The sequence below is a fragment of the Barbatula barbatula genome, assembly GCF_947034865.1.
Source record: "Barbatula barbatula genome assembly, chromosome: 18".
NCBI lineage: Eukaryota > Metazoa > Chordata > Actinopteri > Cypriniformes > Nemacheilidae > Barbatula > Barbatula barbatula.
Window position 1 is genome coordinate 18,465,581 of NC_136781.1, and position 27,263 is coordinate 18,492,843.

Here is a 27,263-nt window from a genome sequence, read left to right on the forward strand (position 1 = left end):
TACCAATAAACCATGTTAATTTTACTCTTCCCCACTATCGTCATAAATTTCAACTGCCCCATATGTGTTATTTTGAGTCATCACTTCCATTCTGATCATCTGCATAGAAACACTTGAATGAAGTAATCGCTGTATTATCCCAGTAAAGTACTGTATAAAACATGGTACACACATAAGAACAAGTAGCATCACAATCATTACAGGGATCACAGTGTTGACTAGCCAATGTGTGAAAATGATGTCTCATGCACCGAAATTCAGCTGCTGGCGGCTCTTCATTTTAATGCAATGGGGAGTTTTCTGGAGGTGGTTGGGGATAGATATGGGCTGAGTAAGACCTCAGTGAAGGCTAGTAAAAGGACAGACAGGTGTGGTGACGCCGGTGCTGGAGAAGCACTGTCGCTGCTGGAGGGTAAGAGGGCATGTTGGTGCGAGGCGTGCTCTGAGAGCATGTATCCACAACTGCTCTCAGATCAATTGCCCCTGAGATATCCTGTGAGGCTGCTTCTTCGAGGATTGCCAGGGTCTTTTCCTCGTCGGGGCTCAGTGCAGGCACAGAGCTGGGTCCTCCACCCGTTCTTTCACTGTCTCTTCGGACTGCAGCCCCTCTTGCTTTGGCAGTGCTGGCAACATCGTGCTATTTTGTGCCCAACTGTCTCGTTGGGCAGGAACTAGACGCTGCCATTTTCATGGCTATGTTTTCCCAGATTTATGTTTTGTATATTTGATACTGTTAAAAGTACACCTTCGAGGTGTCCCACCTCATCCAGCAGTTTGGCCATTTCGGCAGAAGTAAAGCTGGGGGCTCTCTTCTTGAGGACTTTTTCCCCACCATAGTGGTTGTTATGACAAAGACACTGACAGGTTATGATGTATTGGTTTATGTCAAGTTGTCATAACAAAGACATCTCACACAATGTCAACTGTATTTACACGGTTATATGTTATATGTGATGTATGTAAAAATTTGAATAACAAATATTGTATAAAAAGAAAAACTTACCCTCGGATCGTTATATCCAGCCATCGCGATGACAACCAAAGTGTCGCGAATGCGAGGCTGCGGGTGTCGTGACGTCATCGCGTAGAAAAGAAGCCCGATTTCATTGGCTAGGTGCCAACCAATAAAACGACTCCATTGCAGCCACCCACCCCCGCCTCTCGCTGCTACTGAGTTGCAAGTGCACAAATCAGTTTTGCAACTGATATATCGCGATAAGAGTAGCAAAAGTCGAAGCGCGAAATTTTAACTTGCAGTGACAGACTTGAGAAGTTGCAAGTGCCTATTTGAGGTTGTACTGCGAATGTGAATGTAAGAAGAAATGCAAATATGTATTTCAAGTTTGTGTCTGTCATTGTATAGCTGTGTCTGTCATTTACACATTTGTGACTACTTGTCTGCAGCTTCAAATTCAGAATACAGGTTTGTGACTATTGTCTGCGAGTGCAAATCTCAGCGTTCAACTTCAGATTTTTAATTTACAGGTTTTCACATCGAAGCTGTGAGTGTAAATTGTAGCATACAAGTGCAAATATTTATTTTACAAGTTCTCAAATTCACATCTACGTGCTCTCGAGTTTTGCTACTATTCTACCTTCATAGTGGAGCGGTCCATTGTCTCATACTGTCACGTGAATGGAAATATGCATATGTAAATGATATGCAAATGACGTTATGCGAAGAAAATATATGGTTCCATATATGGTTATATGGGGGAGGAGATTGGGTGGAGATACACGTACGCAGTCTTCCCGACTGGGATTTTTAAATGGAATTATGCGCAGGTACTGGCCTACACATGGTTTTATAAAACAGAAAACTTTTAGGAAAAAGGAAGATTTTTTGCGTGCGCAGACTTTAAGGGTGAAATCTACGTCAATGTGTATAAATGAGACCCATGTTACCTAACTTTCCCCTTGTTAAATGTGTGCAGGGACTTGCAAAGGACGAACAAAAATACAGACCATTTTAAAAACTGCCACGACTACGTCTAATAAGCAAAGAGGTGAAAGCGGAATTCCGGTCCCTGACGGTCGGTTAGCAGGGGTTTCCCGCACCCCATTTCGGGTGTGAATTTTTGTTAATTCTTGGCCAAAGCGGGAGTGTTGAAGAGTATGATTATAATCAGTGTTTCCCTTCCACGCTCGGGGCAACTACGGGAGTTAAGGGTTTCAAACATGATGCCTCTTGTTTAGTCCAGTAGGTGGCGGTAATGCTGCAAACGTGCTTTGCTAACCACCACAAAACTCCATAAGCAGAAGAAAAAGCAGTTCGCTCCCATCATGCAGTGCAGTTTGAGCGGCACGACGCTTCAACGTGTTCACAATAAGGACGTGCAGCACTGCGATTAAACCGAGAATCAATACTCGGCGTGGATTCAAAATAGCGCATTGGTTTAGTTTATTCTTGACTTTATTTGTAAACGGAAGCACGTCTCTTTGAGTAAAATGTCTCTTGTTTGTGCAAGTAAGTGAGGTTGTTTCTAGCATGACTGACTAGCTAATTGTAGCATTAGCCATTGTTGAGTAACATTTGCGGCACTTCTAACTGTCATTTTTAGAAAACATTTTACGTTTATTTTTCTCTTTGAAAACATATTAATTGCATAGTTCTTTGGCGGTAAACTAGACGAAATTCATAATTATTAAATTACCGAATGCTGGAGTTGTGACGCTTGAACGTGAAATTATAAAGATAAATATAGCCAAGTAATAGGTTTTTTGTACTGTTGCAAGGTAGTAAACATTATCTTTCAACCATATTTATTTTTCATCTTTGCCGTTAGTAATGATATTTCTTTCTCTTTAGTCTCAAATGAGATACCGGAGCACCCCTGCGTCTCTCCTGTGTCGAACCAAGTTTTCGAGAGACGTCTGATTGAAAAGTACATCGCAGAGAATGGAGCCGATCCCATCAATGGACAACCGTTGTCTGAAGAGCAGCTCATAGACATAAAGGGTGATAGACCAGACTATGCCAACAATGATAGATCCAAGAAATAGATTGTTCACTAGTTTTCACAGGGGTCTCACTAGATTTCTAACTCTTGTCTATTTATGTCAGGAAAATTACTTCGTCAGTTATTTAAAAGTTTGAGTTGAAACTACAAAGGTAGCACAAGGAAAATACAAAGAAGATGAAAGAAAATCAGGAATAAGACAAGAGTGATGATAGAACTAGATGATTGCATGATTTATTGAATAATCTTAGTTGCCTTTCAATGTTCAGTCTAACTGCATCTAAACATTCAGTAGATGCTAAAAAACTGCAGACAGTGCACATTTACTGCTTCACAACATTGTCCTGAAAACCTTGAGATTGAAACATTTTAAGATGACATGGATCCATTTACCATGGATTCCATTTACTAAATTACATTAAATGTAATTTAGAACGAAGAGTAAATAGAAATATGTTGGCCTAAAGCTTGGTAAATGTATGTCTCTATTTTCTAGTCTGCTTTTTAGTCGATTTGGATAATATACACACAAGTTGCTTTGAGAATCCTTCAAGGATATAGACCGCAATGAGGAATACAATGAGAAATTTTAATAAAAATTAACCTGTGGCTATGCCACTCATTTTAAATACACAACGTGTTGCATGCAATCATCTGTGGTCTCTGGCAATTATCTCTTCTGTTGTGGGTTTATATAATCTTTATATAAAGATATATTTCTTTATTTTTAGTCTATCACCCAATTCGACCAAAGGCTCCATCTGCCACAAGTATTCCTGCTATCCTTAAATCTCTGCAGGATGAATGGGTTAGTTTACTTAACCACATTATGAAACAAAGAATATATGTGTAAATCTACATTTTTTCCAACAAAGCTGCAGAGTTAATTTGTTTCTCTCTCTTTTAAAGGATGCTGTAATGCTGCACAGTTTCACTCTGAGGCAGCAGTTGCAGACCACGCGTCAGGAGCTGTCTCATGCTCTCTACCAGCATGATGCGGCCTGCAGAGTCATTGCACGTCTTACAAAAGAGGTCACCGCAGCCAGAGAGGGTAAGGGCAAATCTGCATTATATAGAGATTGGCATCAGACAGGTTTAGATTCATGCTGTAAATGATTTTTTTGTATGTAATTTTTGTTGTGTTGCAGCCTTGGCAACACTCAAACCTCAGGCTGGACTTATTGCTCCGCAGGCTGCTCCTGCTTCCCAGCCTGCTGCTGTGGTTAGTAACTGTCCTAGACAGTGATTGGTGTTTAAATGTTATGATTGTTCAATCAGAATTTACTTGGTCTTTCAGGGTGCTGGTAGTGAGCCCATGGAGATCAGTGAGCTAGTTGGAATGACTCCGGAGATCATACAGAAGGTACATTGAAAGAACAAACCAATTACTGTTTAAAAAGCTATTTGTTGTATTTGAATATAAAGTAATGAGAATGACCTTCCTATTTTACAGCTCCAAGACAAGGCCACTGTCCTGACCACAGAAAGAAAGAAGGTGAATATGTGAATTCCAGTGCTTGTATTTGTTTCATATCAATGTGCCTTTATATCATTGGCTGTGCTTGCAGGAACAGAAAATGGCTTATCTTGTGTTTTTCTTAGAGAGGAAAGACCGTGCCAGAGGAGCTGGTCAGAGCAGAAGATCTCAGCAAGTATCGGCAAGTGGCGACTCATGCTGTATGTGCCAGCTTTCATCCTTTTTACACAATATATACATGTATAGACGGTTTCATGGCAACAACATAAACAATAGTTAATTTTTTTTTAAGTTTAAATAGTTTTAGTAAAGTTAATATACGATAAAATTCTACAAATTGTAATTTTAAACTATTATTATACAATAAAATATAAATGTAAATTAATATAAATTGTCATTTTATTAGCTACTAGCCAGACCGATAAAAAATAGTCTGGGAGTAAACCTTGGACTAGGTACGTTCGTCTGATGAAACCGTCTATATACATCCAGTGTGGTTAATACATTTTCTAAGGACAATTATCTCCTTTCAGGAGATTAGATTTATTGTGCTGTTATCCTGGGTGTCCTTGTTTGGAAAGGCCGGTCACAAGCTCTAGTCACAAGTTATAAAATTTACAGTTGTGCTCAAAATTATTCAACCCTTTAGTAAATATGACCAAAGAATGCTGTGAAGACTGTGTTTACCATTCATTAATTAGACTATGTCTGCCCTCCGTAGTCTTATTTGTCGCCATAGTTTCAAAACTAAACAAAAAATTTTTATACTTCTCATAACTTATTATTGTGTTTTTTGTTTCCCATATTGATTTATTTATCGTTGCCACCATTAATACATTTGACATGGTTCCCATCTATTTATTTTACCATTTAAAGAGGCTTAAGTCATTGTAGAGTTGTGAGCGATCCGTGCTTATCTCTCTCACATGTTGCGTGCAGTGCCTCTCTCACATGACATTGAACAAATTAAAAGGTGGCAGTGTTTTCAATATGCGTTCTTCCTCCATGTACTTGCCTTTCCACATCAACAGTCACAGATGTTATTGCCAGCGAATATGGGTGATTTAGTTTATCATGACTTGATAGGAAATAGGAAGCATATTTGACCTGCTTGGAGTGGCTGCTCTTAAAGTGGCCATGTTCTTAAACGTGCTGCTGTGACTCCTGTAAATAAATCAATGTGATTTTGAAGCTTGAATGAGGATTCTTCTGTATTTTATTTATTTTGCAGTGAAGACTGTAACGTGTTTGAGAACTTTTATTTTCTGCATATTTCTTAGCTGTTAGAGAGGTAGGAAGGGTACATGTGGAATTTAACGCTTTTTTTAAAACCACATGTGGATTAACTGTATCAAGTCTCTGTAAAAAAAGATAAAAGCTGAAAAACGTTGTTCAAAACAACAGGAGGAAAACTTTGTTATCCAGTAATTTGATAATCAAAGTTATTTATAAATAGCTGCACCTCAGAGCTGCTAAATATGCTGGTGGGTGACCTCTAGGGTGAAATTGACGACTAATTCCGACTGAATTAAAACAGTTTATCCAAAAAGACTATTGGTTTACCGTTATAAGTGTCTTCTCAACAAAAATGGCAAAAAGCGTCAGAAAATGTTGCTAGTAAGTAAGAGTTGAAAACAACAATGGCTAGACAAATAAGGAATGAATGGGAAACAGTGCGTCACTGCAGTCGTGGATTTTTGGCCTGGTGCCCGCAACGGCAAAATTGAATTTAACGGAAACACTTAAAATTAAACCGTACCATGACAAACCTTTATTCCTGTTGTCTAAGTTTCTCTGACTGGTTGTGAGGACCCATAACTTCAAAGACTAGCCCGATTCATATATCGGATTGTCATGAATAATGGTCAACGGTTTGTCTGTAATGACTGTGGTTATTATTTCTATTCGAACTATCAGGCAAATACAGTCGCTTTAGAAAATTATCCTTGTTTTTTTACAATAACAGGGATTCATATGTTTGCTCGAAAGCCTTGAAAAATTAAATGAGTACTTTAATGTGTGCTGTATTTGGCTCATTCTCCACCTATAATTCTTTTTTCTGTTATTAAAATGTGAATAACTGTTGTTTTGATTTAGTTTTTCTAAATTTGTTACCTCATGTCACGTAATAAGGAATTTATCACTTTCCATTTCACAGTTTCACTTTACATGGTTAAATTCTGAAGGTGCAAACTCTCCTATTGCCCCTCCTAGAGTAGTTTCACGTATTTATATTTTTCAATTGCCGCCTTTCCCCATCAGCAGCATTCAATGTGCCGGTAATAGGCATTCTGGTTGACTACCTACTGTATAGCTTTAGGGGGTCTTGCGTCTTTGTTACCTTTTTCTCCCCTGAAATTTTTTTTTTTTCATGAGACAAACCCCCACATTTTTTTATTGAAAAAAAAGGCTTTATGAGGCAGATTGTTCACAGCCTTTTGTCATATTTACAAAGCGATTGAATAATTTTGAGCCCAACTGTAGCTACACAGCCCACAGCACTGAAGATAATGGCCTATAGAGGGCAGTCAACCACAAAGTAGCTCAATAGAGTTTAGAATACATATTTCCCGATATGATAATTTTCTTGTGTGATAATAGTTAAAACATTATTTTCTGATTAGGGTCTTCACAGTGCCAGTATCCCAGGAATCCTCTGTCTGGATCTTTGCCCAACAGACACCAACAAAGTCCTCACTGGTATATACGATCGCACACACATGCATGTATGCATACTCGTACATACGCTTCCAAAAGTATATTTCTGACATACGCTTTCTCTCATCAGGTGGTGCAGATAAGAACGTTGTGGTGTTTGACCGTAGAGAGGAGCAGATAGTTGCCACCCTCAAAGGACACACAAAGAAAGTGTCGTCTGTCATCTGCCACCCCACTCAGGTAAGTGCCCTGCTCATACATGCCGTCATTCCTGGTTACTAAATTTTTCTCACATCTCATGTGTTGTTTCTGACAGTCGGTGGTGTTCTCAGCATCTCCCGACAGCACCATCCGTGTGTGGTCTGTTACCGGGGCCAACTGTGTGCAGGTGATCCGGGCTCACGAAGCAGGTGTTACCGGTCTCTCTCTGCACGCTACTGGAGACTATCTACTTAGCTCATCTGAGGACCAGGTAACAGACACACACAGTTTGAATAACCAATCTTGGCCTAGTTACAGGAACAGTTAATAAGCAACATATTACATTTGTGATCATGGTTATGTCTTTATAAACTTTCAGAGATCAAAACATTTTTAATATCGTGAACAAGTTTTTTTTCTTTTTAAATTTAAGTAGTGGTTCAAAAGTGTTTCATGCATTCTGACTTTACAATGTTAAACATGCTGGCTTCTCATGTTTGACATGGTTAACTTGTCAAAAAACGAGTTTAACATATGAAGAATGCCCGGCATCTTTTAGCGCTGGGACCACTCCATCTATCAGTTTCAAACAAACTCCAAATCCAGCGTTATAGCCACCGCTTATATAACAATCCTCACCGAAATGCAGTGAGCAAACACATTTGAACTTCGAGAACACAGTACATTGGTTGGCGTACTCTGTCTCTTGCTCTAACTGTGTGTATGTTTTGTTGGCAATTGATGCTTGCGTGAATAAGGTAAACCACACGAACTTAGTGAACCAACAATTAATGCAGGGATAATGTGATTGTGTTGTGTGCTCGTGCTTTAGTTCCGCCTCGCACAGGTTCAGAAGGTCAACTGTTTTCGGAAAGAATGCTACTACTGTATCAGTCTTTTACAAATGTGATCAATGTGATGCAAGTATGCAATATACTATAGGTACTCATGATTCATATTAGAGGCAGAAAACGCTTTACATATTGCATTTGCAATTTTTTTTTCTAGTACTGGGCCTTCTCTGATATTCATACTGGCCGTGTTCTGACTAAAGTCTCTGATGAGACTGCTGCATGTGGTATGTATTGCTGCCTGTCAGCTTGATTTGTATATCAGCACATTTAATTTCTAACCTGTTCCCTATATCCTGTGCCTTCAGCACTGACCTGTGCTCAGTTCCACCCTGACGGTCTGATTTTTGGCACTGGTACAGCTGATTCTCAGATTAAGATCTGGGATCTGAAGGAACGGACTAATGTAGCCAACTTCCCTGGCCATTCTGGTCCTGTAACAGCCATTGCTTTTTCAGAGAATGGATACTATCTGGCCACTGGTAGGTGATATGACCCTGACACAATGGAATCTTTTGTGTGAGTTTTTGTTTCCTTATTTCTGTCTTCCTTTCACCTTTAGGTGCCCAGGACAGTTCACTGAAACTGTGGGATTTGAGGAAGCTCAAGAATTTTAAGACAATTACTCTGGATAACAATTATGAGGTCTGCTATTTTTTTAAATGTTTTTATATTCTGTATTTTGACTTGTTAATTATTGATTGTCTCATAAAAGGCTTGTCAAAAGGCAATTATTTCTGTCTTTTTCCTGCAGGTGAAATCTCTGGTCTTTGATCAGAGTGGGACGTATCTGGCTGTTGGAGGGTCAGACATTAGAGTTTATATCTGTAAACAGTGGTCTGAGGTCCTCAACTTTTCTGGTGAGTGTAATCATTTAATCAGATCATTCTATCGCCAGTCTGTGGATCGCCAAGACATATCAGTATCAAGGGGCGGAGCAATTTACGTATATACAGTGGGTAACATAAGTATTGAACTTGTCACAATTTTTCTCAGTAAATATATTTCTCAAGGTGCTGTTGAAATGAAATTCTCACCAGATGTCGGTAACACTCCAAGTAATCAATACATACAAACAAAACAAAAACGTTCACCAATTAAGTATAATAAAATGGAATGAGACAGGGAAAAATAATTGAATGCATGAAGAACAGGAGCCAACTGAAGGCAGGAACATAATTTCACCATAAACCAACCACGACCAACAGCAGTGGCCTGTATGCATGCTCACCACACAAGACTCCATTGCTGAAGAAAAAAAGTGTTAAAGCTCGTTTAACATTTGCTGCACAACATAAGGCAAGCCTGAGATAAAATTGAACTCTTTGGCACTGCACATCACCCCAAAAACACCATACCAATAGTGAAGTTTGGAGGTGGGAACATCATGGTGTGTGGCTGTTTTTCAGCATACGGCACTGGCAAACTTTGCACATTTGTCTATTCATCCGTCCTTCAATTATGGAGAGACAAAAAAATATGCTGCCGTCTACCAGAATGATCAAGATGCACAGCCAAGGAAAAACTCAATTGTTTTCAGAAAAAGAATAAAGCTGCTAGAATGGCCCAGCCTGACTTGAATCAATAGAAAATCTATGGAAAGAACTAAAGGTCAGAGTTCAAAGAAGAGGCCCACGGAACCTTCAAGATGGAAGAATGGGCCAAAATCACATCTGGGGCCCGTTTCAGAAAGGTGGTTTAGTGAAACCACTGCATATATTAACCATGAAATGCTGGAAACTGTGTTTATAATGTGAGGTAAAACAAACCTGAGAAAGTGGGTAACTTAAGCCTGTTTCTAAGAGAGGTAACTTCTACTTGGATTCCGTATCCATAGTAACTTAGTCTGTGACCCTAACCAGGTCTGGTGCAGGGTTTCTTTGGCAAACCCTGAGTTTACTTTGATCTCCTCCCCCTTTCAAACCTCAAGTGGTGTACCTCCATTCATTCTTTAATAGTCATTCATGGCACACATTTTGATTACACTGAGACAATCTCGGTGACTAATGTCATATTTTATAGAGGATTCAGTACATGAAGAGGCTGCATTAATTCATAGGGATGTACTTTGATTTCAGGAGAGCAACTTTCCCTGTGCATTTGTATTAAAACTAACATTTGTCTTTACAGTGAATTAGATCAAAATATTTCATCCATCAATAACAATAACATCAGCCATCAAACGTGCATTACATCAGAGCAAATTTTCTATGGACGATGTGAAATGACTTGCATATAGAAATGAAGCGATAAAGGATAAAACAACTAATTTTGACGTGCAGTCATACCAACTCAAAGCTGCTCAGAGCAAGGTTCAAACCGGCGTTTAGACTAACTATGCATGAGAGTCTATATGCCTATACTCCATGTCTCATTTGCATTACTAGATCACTCATGGCGACTGAGAACATAACACAAATAAGACTTAAAAATCTTGTTTATTGATTTAAACTCATTCAATGAATGAAACAAGTAAATTAAATCAAGTTATTTTCAGCACATTATAAATACACTGTATGCCGAGCGGAAAGTGTGCCTCACTCTCAAAGTGCATTCTGCCGCTATTTGGCTTTTTTTGCGTTTACCCTGTGTCATTCTTTTTTATTACATAACTTATGTTTTATTTGTATGTAATATGGATCATTTGGGATATTAACTACATCCGGTGAAAGTAGTAAATACATTTCTCAAGGTGCTGTTGACAGAAAAATGGTGGCTGCTTCAATATTTATTTTATCTGGATTTAACTATATTTGGATTGTCATTGTTTCTTTTATTTAACATTTCTGTCTGTCTTTTTTAGATCACTCTGGTCTGGTTACTGGTGTGGCTTTTGGTGAACATGCCCAGTTCCTGGCTTCCACCGGCATGGACAGAAGTCTAAAATTCTACAGCCTATAGTATAGAACTTCCGTTAGTAGAACAGAAGAGACATGACAAGGATCAGATTCCTGCAGTTTCAATGAAAATGCATCCCCTAAAATAACGTGTCAGTAAAACAATTGTGCATGTATATAAAAAGATATACATTCTTGTTCTTTACTGTTTTTTTCTTTTGCTTTTCACCTTTAGTCTGGTAAACTTTATTATTGTTCCATGACATGGCTTTTTGTATGCTTTTGTGGAGAGAGAAATGGTCTTCAATAAAGTTGAATCTTTTCTTTTTATTACTGTTTAAGGATGTTAATATTCCTGCATATTGGGGACGCAACGGTACATACCACTGTTTTCAGTTTTGTTCTGAGGATTTTTATTTTAGGTTTGGCTGACTGGAATAACAAGAGGTTTTAATGAGAATCCAATTTGGTCAGATGAAACAAAAAAGTTGCTTTTTAGCAGCATACATTTTGAGTAATTTAGCAGACGCTTTTATCCAAAGCAACTTACAAATGAGAACATTAACATTTATGCATTTGGCAGACGGCTTACATTGCATTATGCTATTTGTTTAGGAGTATGTGCAATCCCTGGAATTTAACTTATGACATTGATGTTGCTAGAGCCATGCTCCAACCACTGTGCTTCAAGAAAGCTAAAGATAACATAAGGACAACAAAAAGCATAAGCGCAGTAAAACTGGTCTCGTGTAGCCTACCATGTTTACTAGTAAAAATGTACAGTTTTTTAGATACTAGAGCCAGATAAAGATATTAGTACTGAATATTTACCTATTTAATATATGCTAGAACTTAATCATTAGATACTAGTACTTCATTATTAGATACTAGCTTTTAGTATTTATTAAACTGATGCTAGTACTTCTTTATTATACTAGTGATTTTCCCATAGTGACTAGTAACCTATTTTATTTTACCAGTAAGATCATTTATTATACTCTGTCCATTCTGACTAGTCATTAAGAGAAAAACAATCGCTTATGGACACTAGTGTATTCAATAAAGTACTAGTGCTTAATAAATAACTACATGTGTATATTAAATAGGTATCGTTCGAGATATTGTTCAGAAGTACAGCGTCCTTTGAATAAAAGAATTGGAGGGAAAAACATGCTGAAAATGATAGGCTGCTAAGCTAAAATGATATAAAATGCTTTAAAACGAGAAAGATGTTTAAGAAAACTGAAAAACCAATGGATCGAAGAATAGCCAAAATGGCAAAAACTTGGCCAATCATCAGCTCCGGGTGATCGTAGAAAGTATGATGTTACCTGTGAGTACTGTAACAATTGTGAAGCCAAGCTTTTGGCTAGAACCCCCGCAAAGTCCCATTGTTGTTCTTTTTGGGTCTAGGGGTCGCAGACAGTTTGTCAGATGACCCCCAAACACTGAATTCAAGCCACAGTAAACTGTAAAGACAGTGAAGGGTTATGGCACAAGTATCATGGTATGGGTATATTTCATGATATAGGTGTGTTCGATGGTTTTGACTAGAAGGGATACAGCCCTTCAATACCACATAATTTTAGTCCCGCTGAAAACAGGGTTGGGGTAGGTGTAGGTATTAGCTAATTGTTAAATTATTTAATTCCCAGCACAAATTAACACTTTCTTTATGAGTTCACTGAGTGCAGGCTGTCTTCTGAAAGCCCTTTTCAAGGGGGCTTTTCGGTAATAAAACAAACCCTAGAGATGAATGTTTGCAGATGTTTCCTGTACCTTATTTGGTCATAAAATAAAACTTAGACGTGTGTTTTTTGTACTCGATATAAATGCTGACCTCTGATGAAATAAACGACTGAGTGAGCTACCTTTGTGTTGTTTTTTTATTCTCAGTGGCTAGTATCACAAAGATGGTTTAGGTTTTTACCCAGGTAAATTCCTGTTTAGTTTGAGCATACTCAGAGTCTTCGGCCTCAAGAAGGTGGATTGGTTATGAGCGGGTTTCTTCGCCATGGTAACTTGGGCGACATGGCTAACCTTGGAGCACGTTTTATTCTAGGTAAGAGATCGCAAACCAAAACTGGACCAATCAGCTCTGAGAAAAGTGACCTATATCTGATGCAGTGAAGCCACTCCCCATGTATCTATCGCTTCAAATTAAAGAAAAGTTTAAAGTGATAAGATGTTAGAGGGAAAATATTTTGCTGCTAAGTGTTTATTTGTGTTGTATATTTACATTTATTGATAATGATTCAAAACATATTCATATAATTATTATATGGGTTTATAGGTAATATTAAATAGTAAATTCATAAATATGAATACTGGCATTTAAATTAATATAACAATAACCATATAAAAACTAACTTTAATATATGAAGCATTTAAAGTAATGAAGCATACATATTATCTTTTGATCTTATTGTAAACCTATATAAATACTTTAAATTCAGTTGATTCTGTATTTATATAGTCAGTAGCTGCCATCTCAAACTTTCACTGCAGCAGTGTTTATTCCTGCCTTGTAAAAGTGTTTCAGTTCATGACATTCTTAAGGATATCTTCAACAGAAAAGTGAATTGCGCTGATACTGGGGAGAACTCAATCAAACTGATGATGCTTTCCATGTTCCGTGTGATTCTATTTGCCGCACATGTCACACTTTCAGGTGCACGCGCCTCACAATCTCTAGATCAAATCGGAGTTGACAGAGAACGTTTATTCCAAGCGTTGTGCTACAGTTGAACCTGATCTAAACGAGGTTAGGTTTGTCTGGTTTTGTCAACTCAAAACTTACTCTGCATAATTTTAAATTAAATTGCGATGTATTGCATTCGCACAGGCTCAGTTGAGAGGAGCTCAGTACTGTTGCGGGTATTGGACAATGATATCACAGAAGAAATTTTCATACAACAGATTCCTATCTTATAGTTTGGTTTAGACACACCGTCTAAAGGAGGAAGTGGGAGGAACAGAAACAACCACATAGCATATTGATATTTTCGCAATATTAAAGACTGTCCTCAAAAAACGTGCTTGCAATTGTGCAGATTAGACACATGCAACTCATTAGACACAGTTAGTGTTACAATTGAATGTGGTTGTGACATTTCATTCTTTACAAAGCCAAAAACAGGAACTACTGCTTTCAGCTTCCCGGCAGCAAGTTGCTCAGATGTCAGTGAGAGACCCAAATGGTCCCCAAGGCGGTCCTTGCTGAAGTGATGTGTGCAACTACTGTGGTAGGATCGGCCACAGATTGTAGGAAGAAAGTGCAGGATTGAGAGAGATACCCTTGCTAAGAAATAATTTATTGCATCAGTTGGTACAACTTAATTCAAGTTTTTTGATTTAGACAATCCACACACAACCGTGCATAAGAAAACCAACTACCCCAAGATGGCAGTCTCATGGAGCTTTACAGAAGCCAAACCGACTTCATGACACAAGGCTCTGTTCGTTTTAATGTACATAATTTTTTTAATGTAGTGTATGGCTCCACAATAGCATACATTGCTTGCATTCAATCAGGGGTCGAATTTCGCTACGGGAAGGCACATGATTTGAATCTTTCCCGTCTAACTTTCATATGTGAGAAATTGACTTACAGTCAAAATTACATTCTAAAATTCAGCGTATATTTTTTGTTCACGTGTGTTTAAATGCATTGTTACTTCTGTGTTTTTTTCAATGTTTATGTTTATTTCAGGTAGTTGCTGTGCTGCTACTAATACTAAGGACGCTCATGTTAGGCACAGTTTACTATGACATTTTGCACATATTGTGTATTTTAACTTGCAAATCAACCCACTCTGTATTCTTTATATAAATCTCTGTATTTGTTTTCTTTTTGTTAGGTCATATAACTTCGGGAATTCCTGTATTAAAACTATGTTCTCTGTGTTTTGAGCTCATTAAAATGTTGATACCTAAAGCCAGCATGGATGCCGCTCACAAAATGAGCACTTGCGAAGAGTCGTGCCAGTGGAAGGATTTTGGGCACCGCCTGCGCACCACGTCCAACAAACATTTGCAGCTTTCCATATGTCTACCACTGAAAATGAGCTATACATACAAATAGCATTGCACTGTCACAATGCAAATATAATCTTATGGTGTATTTATATATGATGTTTGTGTAAACGTGCATACACACATTTACATTGCTTAATACATAATACAACTCGATGCGTGCAAACACACCTATACAACACTAGCACATACATATAAACTATGCGTACATACACATCTATAAAACACTCGCACATACATATAAACTCTGCGTACATACACATCTATAAAACACTCGCACATACATAAACACTCTGCATACAAACGCATCTATAATACACTCGCACATACATATAAGCTCTGCGTACACACACATCTATAAAACACTCACAAATACATATAAACTCTGCATATATACACATCTATAAAACACTCGCACATACATATAAACTCTGCGTACATGATGGACTCTGAGGTCTGGGAGGAAGAACCTCAGTGCTTGTAGTACATCTAACATCTCCAGGCAATTTATGTGCAAATGGTGATGCTGCTCTCTCCACAACCCACTGGCTGAGCGACCTTCCACTATTGCACCCCAGCCTGTGAGGGACTATCCTTCTGTGGCATTCTGGCCCCAATTTCAGCCCTTTGATTCAGAAACCAAGGTTTCTTCCATATAACCAGGGAACTAAGGCATCTGCGTGTAACCCTGATCATACAGAATGGGTTGCCTCTTGAGGAAAACCTTTTGCCTTTTAGCCACCACTGTAAAGGTCTCATATGCAGGGGGCCAAAGGAATTCACGTTGGACGCTGCCGCCATAAGACCAAATATTGGTCTAAGCTTGTTTCTGACATTCTAACAGCTCAATTTCAGAAATGATTTTTCTTATTAACAACAAATTTCTTTACAAACATTCGTTTGTACAATGAAATAAAACATAAATATAACAAAAATTTGCACAGTAGGGGGCTATTGTAAATTTACATGAAAATATTAAAGCATTTACACATTTTTTATGTTTTAATTACTTTTTGCTTCTTAGAAAATCGGATTGAATCAATATAAAGCTCAATTTCTTTCTTAAATGAGGTAAAACAGGGTTTTTACAGGAGAATTCACATTTATGAACATAGAATTTTGCCATTAAAATAATACAATTAATTAAATAAGCCTGATTATGCTTGATTCTGCTGTTCTCCCAAAGACCAAATAAAATATGTTTCCAAAACAACATAAATTGGATCAACAACATCAATGTTTTTTGTGATAAGATCACATACATTTTGCCAAAATGGTCTTATAAATGGGCAGATCCAGAATAAGTGAACCACAGTTTCAGGGCAACTGTCACAAAAGGTGCAATTAACATCAATATCACTTTTTTTGTATAAAGTAATGTTTAACAGGATATATTCTATGTATTAATTTGAATTATAGCTCCTTGACCTTGTTAGTAATTAAATATTGATTAGGAATAAGCTAAACCTTTTTCCACACAATATCTTCTGCAAATTCAGAAATGAATTGTGTTCTTTGTCAAAATTAAATTTCTCATCATCCTCTGATGCACTTAGTCAAAAAATGCAGTTTTCTGCTCAGAAAGCTTGTTTCTGACATTCTAATGGCTCAATTAGAGCATTGCAGTAATGAACAGTGTTCTTTGTCAAAACTGACATTCTCATCATCCACTGATGTACTTTGTCACAAAATGCAGTTTTCAGCTCAGAAACCTTGTTTCTGACATTCAAACAGCTCAACTAGAGCATTTCAGTAATGAACAGTGTTCTTTGTCAAAACTGAATTTCTCATCATCCACTGATGCCTTTTTTCACAAAATGCAGTTTTCAGCTCAGAAAGCTCGTTTCTGACATTCTAACAGCTCAACTAGAGCATTTCAGTAATAAACAGTGTTCTTTGTCAAAACTGACATTCTCATCATCCACTGATGCACTTTGTCAAAAAATGCAGTTTTCAGCTCAGAAAGCTTGTTTCTGACATTCTAACAGCTCAATTAGAGCATTTTAGTAATGAACAGTGTTCTTTGTCAAAACTGAATTTCTCATCATCCACTGATGCCTTTTTTCACAAAATGCAGTTTTCAGCTCAGAAAGCTTGTTTCTGACATTCTAACAGCTCAATTATAGCATTTTAGTAATGAACAGTGTTCTTTGTCAAAACTGATTTTCTCATCATCCTCTGATGCACTTTGTGACAAAATGCAGTTTTCAGCTCAGAAAGCTCGTTTCTGACATTCTAACAGCTCAACTAGAGCATTTCAGTAATGAACTGTGTTCTTTGTCAAAACTGATTTTCTCATTAACCTCTGATGCACTTTGTCACAAAATGCCGTTTTCAGCTCAGAAAGCTCGTTTCTGACATTCTTACAGATCAACTAGAGCATTTCATTAATGAACAGTGTTCTTTGTAAAAACTGACATTCTCATCATCCACTGATGCACTTTGTCACAAAATGCAGTCTTCAGCTCAGAAAGCTTGTTTCTGACATTTTAACAGCTCAATTAGAGCATTTTAGTAATGAATAGTGTTCTTTGTCAAAACTGAATTTCTCATCATCCACTGATGCCTTTTTTCACAAAATGCAGTTTTCAACTCAGAAAGCTCGTTTCTGACATTCTAACTGCTCAATTATACCATTTTAGTAATGAACAGTGTTCTTTGTCAAAACTGACATTCTCATCATCCTCTGATGCACTTTGTCACAAAATGCAGTTTTCAGCTCAGAAATCTTGTTTCTGACATTCTAACAGCTCAATTAGAGCATTTTAGTAATGAACAGTGTTCTTTGTAAAAACTGACATTCTCATCATCCACTGATGCACTTTGTCACAAAATGCAGTTTTCAGCTCAGAAAGCTCGTTTCTGACATTCTAACAGATCAACTAGAGAATTTCAGTAATGAACTGTGTTTTTGGTCAAAACTGAATTTCTCATCATCCACTGATGCCTTTTTTCACAAAATGCAGTTTTCAGCTCAGAAAGCTCGTTTCTGACATTCTAACAGCTCAACTAGAGCATTTCATTAATGAACAGTGTTCTTTGTCAAAACTGAATTTCTCATCATCCACTGATGCCTTTTTTCACAAAATGCAGTTTTCAGCTTAGAAAGCTCGTTTCTGACATTCTAACAGCTCAACTAGAGTATTTCAGTAATGAACAGTGTTCTTTGTCAAAACTGAATTTCTCATCATCCACTGATGCACTTTTTCACAAAATGCAGTTTTCATCTCAGAAAGCTTGTTTCTGACATTCTAAGAGCTCAACTAGAGCATTTCAGTAATGAACAGTGTTCTTTGTCAAAACTGACATTCTCATCATCCACTGATGCACTTTGTCACAAAATGCAGTTTTCAGCTCAGAAAGCTTGTTTCTGACATTCTAACAGCTCAATTAGAGCATTTTAGTAATGAACAGTGTTCTTTGTCAAAACTGAATTTCTCATCATCCACTGATGCACTTTGTCACAAAAAGCAGTTTTCAGCTCAGAAAGCTTGTTTCTGACATTCTAACAGCTCAACTAGAGTATTTCAGTAATGAACTGTGTTCATTGTCAAAACTGACATTCTCATCATCCACTGATGCACTTTGTCACAAAATGCAGTTTTCAGCTCAGAAAGCTTGTTTCTTACATTCTAACAGCTCAACTAGAGCATTTTAGTAATGAACAGTGTTCTTTGTCAAAACTGAATTTCTCATCATCCACTGACGCCTTTTTTCCACAAAATGCAGTTTTCAGCTCAGAAAGCTCGTTTCTGACATTCTAACAGCTCAATTAGAGCATTTTAGTAATGAACAGTGTTCTTTGTCAAAACTGACATTCTCATCATCCACTGATGCACTTTGTCACAAAATGCAGTTTTCAGCTCAGAAAGCTCGTTTCTGACATTCTAACAGCTCAACTAGAGATTTTCGGTAATGAACAGTGTTCTTTGTCAAAACTGACATTCTCATCATCCACTGAAGCACTTTGTCATAAAATGCAGTTTTCAGCTCAGAAAGCTTGTTTCTGACATTCTAACAGCTCAATTAGAGCATTTCAGTAATGAACAGTGTTCTTTGTCAAAACTGAATTTCTCATCAACCTCTGATGCACTTTGTCACAAAATGCAGTTTTCAGCTCAGAAAGCTCGTTTCTGACATTCTAACAGCTCAACTAGAGATTTTCGGTAATGAACAGTGTTCTTTGTCAAAACTGACATTCTCATCATCCACTGATGCACTTTGTCACAAAATGAAGTTTTCAGCTCAGAAAGCTTGTTTCTGAAATTCTAACAGCTCAATTAGAGCATTTTAGTAATGAACAGTGTTCTTTGTCAAAACTGACATTCTCATCATCCACTGATGCACTTTGTCACAAAATGCAGTTTTCAGCTCAGAAAGCTTGTTTCTGACATTCTAACAGCTCAATTAGAGCATTTCAGTAATGAACAGTGTTCTTTGTCAAAACTGAATTTCTCATCAACCTCTGATGCACTTTGTCACAAAATGCAGTTTTCAGCTCAGAAAGCTCGTTTCTGACATTCTAACAGCTCAACTAGAGATTTTCGGTAATGAACAGTGTTCTTTGTCAAAACTGACATTCTCATCATCCACTGATGCACTTTGTCACAAAATGAAGTTTTCAGCTCAGAAAGCTTGTTTCTGAAATTCTAACAGCTCAATTAGAGCATTTTAGTAATGAACAGTGTTCTTTGTCAAAACTGAATTTCTCATCATCCACTGATGTCTTTTTTCACAAAATGCAGTTTTCAGCTCAGAAAGCTCGTTTCTGACATTCTAACAGCTCAACTAGAGCATTTCAGTAATGAACAGTGTTCTTTGTCAAAACTGACATTCTCATCATCCACTGATGCAATTTGTCACAAAATGCAGTTTTCAGCTCAGAAAGCTTGTTTCTGACATTCTAACAGCTCAACTAGAGCATTTCAGTAATGAACAGTGTTTTTTTTGTCATAACTTATTTTCTCATCATCCTCTGATGCACTTTGTCACAAAATGCAGTTTTCATCTCAGAAAGCTTGTTTCTGAAATTCTAACAGCTCAACTAGAGCATTTTAGTAATGAACAGTCTTCTTTGTCAAAACTGACATTCTCATCATCCACTGATGCACTTTGTCACAAAATGCAGTTTTCAGGTCAGAAAGCTTGTTTCTGACATTCTAACAGCTCAACAGAGCATTTCAGTAATGAACTGTGTTCATTGTCAAAACTGACATTCTCATCATCCACGGATGCACTTTGTCACAAAATGCAGTTCTCAGCTCAGAAAGCTTGTTTCTAACATTCTAACAGCTCAATTAGAGCATTTTAGTAATGAACAGTGTTTTTTTTCAAAACTGACATTCTCATCATCCACTGATGCACTTTGTCACAAAATGCAGTTTTCAGCACAGAAAGCTTGTTTCTGACATTCTAACAGCTCAATTAGAGCATTTTAGTAATGAACAGTGTTCTTTGTCAAAACTGACATTCTCATCATCCACTGATGAACTTTGTCACAAAATACAGTTTTCAGCTCAGAAAGCTTGTTTCTGACATTATAACAGCTCAACTAGAGCATTTCTGTAATGTACTTTTTTCTTTGTCAAAACTGATTTTCTAATCATCCTCTGATGCACTTTGTCACAAAATGCAGTTTTCAGCTCAGAAAGCTTGTTTCTGACATTCTAACAGCTCAACTAGAGCATTTCTGTAATGGACTGTGTTCTTTGTCAAAACTGATTTTCTAATCATCCTCTGATGCACTTTGTCACAAAATGCAGTTTTCAGCTCAGAAAGCTTGTTTCTGACATTCTAACAGCTTAATTAGAGCATTTTAGTAATGAACAGTGTTCTTTGTCAAAACTGAATTTCTCATCATCCACTGATGCACTTTGTCACAACATGCAGTTTTCAGCTCAGAAAGCTTGTTTCTGACATTCTAACAGCTCAATTAGAGCATTTTAGTGATGTACAGTGTTCTTTGTAAAAACTGACATTCTCATCATTCACTGATGCCTATTGTCACAAAATGCAGTTTTCAGCTCAGAAAGCTTGTTTCTGACATTCTAACAGCTCAATTAGAGCATTTCTGTAATGGACTGTGTTCTTTGTCAAAACTGACATTCTCATCATCCACTTATGCACTTTGTCACAAAATGCAGTTTTCAGCTCAGAAAGCTCGTTTCTGACATTCTAACTGCTCAACAAGAGCATTTCAGTAATGAACAGTGTTCTTTGTCAAAACTGAATTTCTCATCATCCACTGATGCCTTTTTTCACAAAATACAGTTTTCAGCTCAGAAAGCTCGTTTCTGACATTCTACCAGCTAAACTAGAGCATTTCAGTAATGAACAGTGTTCTTTGTCAAAACTGACATTCTCATCATCCGCTGATGCACTTTGTCACAAAATGCAGTTTTCAGCTCAGAAAGCTTGTTTCTGACATTCTAACAGCTCAACTAGAGCATTTTAGTAATGAACAGTGTTCTTTGTCAAAACTGAATTTCTCATCATCCACTGATGCACTTTGTCACAAAATGCAGTTTTCAGCTCAGAAAGCTTGTTTCTGACATTCTAACAGCTCAACAGAGCATTTCAGTAATGAACTGTGTTCATTGTCAAAACTGACATTCTCATCATCCACTGATGCACTTTGTCACAAAATGCAGTTTTCAGCTCAGAAAGCTCGTTTCTGACATTCTAACAGCTCAACTAGAGATTTTCAGTAATGAACAGTGTTCTTTGTCAAAACTGATATTCTCATCATCCACTAAATGCACTTTGTCACAAAATGCAGTTTTCAGCTCAGAAAGCTTGTTTCTGACATTCTAACATCTCAACTAGAGCATTTCTGTAATGGACTGTGTTCTTTGTCAAAACTGATTTTCTCATCAACCTCTGATGCACTTTGTCACAAAATGCAGTTTTCAGCTCAGAAAGCTCATTTCTGACATTCTAACAGCTCAACTAGAGATTTTCAGTAATGAACAGTGTTCTTTGTCAAAACTGATATTCTCATCATCCACTGAAGCACTTTGTCATAAAATGCAGTTTTCAGCTCAGAAAGCTTGTTTCTGACATTCTAACAGCTCAATTAGAGCATTTTAGTAATGAACAGTGTTCTTTGTCAAAACTGACATTCTCATCATCCACTGATGCACTTTGTCACAAAATGCAGTTTTCAGCTCAGAAAGCTTGTTTCTGACATTCTAACAGCTCAATTAGAGCATTTCAGTAATGAACAGTCTTTTTTGTCAAAACTGACATTCTCATCATCCACTGATGCACTTTGTCACAAAATGAAGTTTTCAGCTCAGAAAGCTTGTTTCTGAAATTCTAACAGCTCAACTAGAGCATTTCAGTAATGAACAGTGTTCTTTTTCAAAACTGACATTCTCATCATCCACTTATGCACTTTGTCACAAAATGCAGTTCTCAGCTCAGAAAGCTTGTTTCTGACATTCTAACAGCTCAATTGGAGCATTTTAGTAATGATCAGTGTTCTTTGTCAAAACTGACATTCTCATCATCCACTGATGAACTATGTCACAAAATGCAGTTCTCAGCTCAGAAAGCTTGTTTCTGACATTCTAACAGCTTAATTGGAGCATTTTAGTGATGATCAGTGTTCTTTGTCAAAACTGACATTCTCATCATCCACTGATTCACTTTGTCACAAAATGCATTTCTCAGCTCAGAAAGCTTGTTTCTGACATTCTAACAGCTCAATTGGAGCATTTTAGTAATGAACAGTGTTCTTTGTCAAAACTGACATTCTCATCATCCACTGATGAACTATGTCACAAAATGCAGTTCTCAGCTCAGAAAGCTTGTTTCTAACATTCTAACAGCTCAATTAGAGCATTTTAGTAATGATCAGTGTTCTTTGTCAAAACTGACATTCTCATCATCCACTGATGCTTTTTGTCACAAAATGCAGTTCTCAGCTCAGAAAGCTTGTTTCTGACATTCTTACAGCTCAATTAGAGCATTTTAGTAATGAACAGTGTTCTTTGTCAAAACTGACATTCTCATCATCCACTGATGCACTTTGTCACAAAATGCAGTTCTCAGCTCAGAAAGCTTGTTTCTGACATTCTAACAGCTCAATTAGAGCATTTTAGTAATGAACAGTGTTCTTTGTCAAAACTGACATTCTCATCATCCACTGATGCACTTTGTCACAAAATGCAGTTTTATGCTCAGAAAGCTAGTTTCTGACATTCTAATAGCTCAATTGGAGCATTTCAGTAATGAACAGAGTTCTTTGTCAAAACTGACATTCTCATCATCCACTGATGAACTATGTCACAAAATGCGGTTCTCAGCTCAGAAAGCTTGTTTCTGACATTCTAACAGGTCAATTGGAGCATTTTAGTAATGAACAGTGTTCTTTGTCAAAACTGACATTCTCATCATCCACTGATGAACTATGTCACAAAATGCAGTTCTCAGCTCAGAAAGCTTGTTTCTAACATTCTAACAGCTCAATTAGAGCATTTTAGTAATGAACAGTGTTCTTTGTCAAAACTGACATTCTCATCATCCACTGATGAACTATGTCACAAAATGCAGTTCTCAGCTCAGAAAGCTTGTTTCTGACATTCTAACAGCTCATTTAGAGCATTTTAGTAATGAACAGTGTTCTTTGTCAAAACTGACATTCTCATCATCCACTGAAGCACTTTGTCACAAAATGCATTTCTCAGCTCAGAAAGCTTGTTTCTGACATTCTAACAGCTCAATCGGAGCATTTTAGTAATGATCAGTGTTCTTTGTCAAAACTGACATTCTCATCATCCACTGATGCTTTTTGTCACAAAATGCAGTTCTCAGCTCAGAAAGCTTGTTTCTGACATTCTAACAGCTCAATTAGAGCATTTTAGTAATGAACAGTGTTCTTTGTCAAAACTGACATTCTCATCATCCACTGATGCACTTTGTCACAAAATGCAGTTTTATGCTCAGAAAGCTTGTTTCTGACATTCTAACAGCTCAATTGGAGCATTTTAGTAATGAACAGTGTTCTTTGTCAAAACTGACATTCTCATCATCCACTGATTCACTTTCTCACAAAATGCAGTTCTCAGCTCAGAAAGCTTGTTTCTGACATTCTAACAGCTCAATTAGAGAATTTTAGTAATGAACAGTGTTCTTTGTCAAAACTGACATTCTCATCATCCACTGATGAACTATGTCACAAAATGCAGTTCTCAGCTCAGAAAGCTTGTTTCTGACATTCTAACAGCTCAATTGGAGCATTTCAGTAATGAACAGTGTTCTTTGTCAAAACTGACATTCTCATCATCCACTGATGAACTATGTCACAAAATGCAGTTCTCAGCTCAGAAAGCTTGTTTCTAACATTCTAACAGCTCAATTAGAGCATTTTAGTAATGAACAGTGTTCTTTGTCAAAACTGACATTCTCATCATCCACTGATGAACTATGTCACAAAATGCAGTTCTCAGCTCAGAAAGCTTGTTTCTGACATTCTAACAGCTCAATTAGAGAATTTTAGTAATGAACAGTGTTCTTTGTCAAAACTGACATTCTCATCATCCACTGATGAACTATGTCACAAAATGCAGTTCTCAGCTCAGAAAGCTTGTTTCTGACATTCTAACAGCTCAATTGGAGCATTTCAGTAATGAACAGTGTTCTTTGTCAAAGCTGACATTCTCATCATCCACTGATGAACTATGTCACAAAATGCAGTTCTCAGCTCAGAAAGCTTGTTTCTGACATTCTAACAGCTTAATTGGAGCATTTTAGTGATGATCAGTGTTCTTTGTCAAAACTGACATTCTCATCATCCACTGATGCACTTTGTCACAAAATGCAGTTCTCAGCTCAGAAAGCTTGTTTCTGACATTCTAACAGCTCAATTAGAGCATTTCAGTAATGAACAGTGTTCTTTGTCAAAACTGACATTCTCATCATCCACTGATGAACTATGTCACAAAATGCAGTTCTCAGCTCAGAAAGCTTGTTTCTGACATTCTAACAGCTCAATTGGAGCATTTTAGTAATGATCAGTGTTCTTTGTCAAAACTGACATTCTCATCATCCACTGATGCTTTTTGTCACAAAATGCAGTTCTCAGCTCAGAAAGCTTGTTTCTGACATTCTAACAGCTCAATTAGAGCATTTTAGTAATGAACAGTGTTCTTTGTCAAAACTGACATTCTCATCATCCACTGATGAACTTTGTCACAAAATGCAGTTCTCAGCTCAGAAAGCTTGTTTCTGACATTCTAACAGCTCAATTAGAGCATTTTAGTAATGAACAGTGTTCTTTGTCAAAACTGACATTCTCATCATCCACTGATGCACTTTGTCACAAAATGCATTTCTCAGCTCAGAAAGCTTGTTTCTGACATTCTAACAGCTCAATTGGAGCATTTTAGTAATGATCAGTGTTCTTTGTCAAAACTGACATTCTCATCATCCACTGATGCTTTTTGTCACAAAATGCAGTTTTCAGCTCAGAAAGCTTGTTTCTGACATTCTAACAGCTCAATTGGAGCATTTCAGTAATGAACAGAGTTCTTTGTCAAAACTGACATTCTCATCATCCACTGATGAACTATGTCACAAAATGCGGCTCTCAGCTCAGAAAGCTTGTTTCTGACATTCTAACAGCTCAATTAGAGCATTTTAGTAATGAACAGTGTTCTTTGTCAAAACTGACATTCTCATCATCCACTGATGAACTATGTCACAAAATGCAGTTCTCAGCTCAGAAAGCTTGTTTCTGACATTCTAACAGCTCAATTAGAGCATTTTAGTAATGAACAGTGTTCTTTGTCAAAACTGACATTCTCATCATCCACTGAAGCACTTTGTCAGAAAATGCATTTCTCAGCTCAGAAAGCTTGTTTCTGACCATTCTAACAGCTCAATCGGAGCATTTTAGTAATGATCAGTGTTCTTTGTCAAAACTGACATTCTCATCATCCACTGATGCTTTTTGTCACAAAATGCAGTTCTCAGCTCAGAAAGCTTGTTTCTGACATTCTAACAGCTCAATTAGAGCATTTTAGTAATGAACAGTGTTCTTTGTCAAAACTGACATTCTCATCATCCACTGATGCACTTTGTCACAAAATGCAGTTTTATGCTCAGAAAGCTTGTTTCTGACATTCTAACAGCTCAATTGGAGCATTTTAGTAATGAACAGTGTTCTTTGTCAAAACTGACATTCTCATCATCCACTGATTCACTTTCTCACAAAATGCAGTTCTCAGCTCAGAAAGCTTGTTTCTGACATTCTAACAGCTCAATTAGAGAATTTTAGTAATGAACAGTGTTCTTTGTCAAAACTGACATTCTCATCATCCACTGATGAACTATGTCACAAAATGCAGTTTTCAGCTCAGAAAGCTGGTTTCTGACATTCTAACAGCTCAATTGGAGCATTTCAGTAATGAACAGTGTTCTTTGTCAAAACTGACATTCTCATCCATCCACTGATTCACTTTGTCACAAAATGCAGTTCTCAGCTAAGAAAGCTTGTTTCTGACATTCTAACAGCTCAATTGGAGCATTTTAGTAATGATCAGTGTTCTTTGTCAAAACTGACATTCTTATCATCCACTGATGAACTTTGTCACAAAATGCAGTTCTCAGCTCAGAAAGCTTGTTTCTGACATTCTAACAGCTCAATTGGAGCATTTTAGTAATGAACAGTGTTCTTTGTCAAAACTGACATTCTCATCATCCACTGATTCACTTTCTCACAAAATGCAGTTCTCAGCTCAGAAAGCTTGTTTCTGACATTCTAACAGCTCAATTAGAGAATTTTAGTAATGAACAGTGTTCTTTGTCAAAACTGACATTCTCATCATCCACTGATGAACTATGTCACAAAATGCAGTTTTCAGCTCAGAAAGCTTGTTTCTGACATTCTAACAGCTCAATTGGAGCATTTCAGTAATGAACATTGTTCTTTGTCAAAACTGACATTCTCATCCATCCACTGATTCACTTTGTCACAAAATGCAGTTCTCAGCTAAGAAAGCTTGTTTCTGACATTCTAACAGCTCAATTGGAGCATTTTAGTAATGATCAGTGTTCTTTGTCAAAACTGACATTCTTATCATCCACTGATGAACTTTGTCACAAAATGCAGTTCTCAGCTCAGAAAGCTTGTTTCTGACATTCTAACAGCTTAATTGGAGCATTTTAGTGATGATCAGTGTTCTTTGTCAAAACTGACATTCTCATCATCCACTGATTCACTTTGTCACAAAATGCATTT

At 37.2% G+C, this 27,263-nt stretch overlaps 1 protein-coding gene across 1 annotated transcript; it reads left to right on the forward strand.

Moving 5' to 3' along the window:
• Positions 1–2,147: 2,147 nt before the first annotated feature.
• Positions 2,148–11,314, forward strand: prpf19 (pre-mRNA processing factor 19). The gene is made up of 16 exons (XM_079480598.1): positions 2,148–2,467; positions 2,810–2,959; positions 3,692–3,768; positions 3,870–4,011; positions 4,109–4,182; positions 4,258–4,323; positions 4,414–4,455; positions 4,563–4,637; positions 7,062–7,137; positions 7,226–7,335; positions 7,412–7,567; positions 8,305–8,374; positions 8,456–8,629; positions 8,710–8,792; positions 8,902–9,007; positions 10,951–11,314. Exons 1-16 carry the CDS (start codon positions 2,449–2,451, stop codon positions 11,046–11,048), a joined length of 1,518 nt encoding a protein of 505 aa, XP_079336724.1. The 5' UTR covers positions 2,148–2,448; the 3' UTR covers positions 11,049–11,314.
• Positions 11,315–27,263: the final 15,949 nt, after the last annotated feature.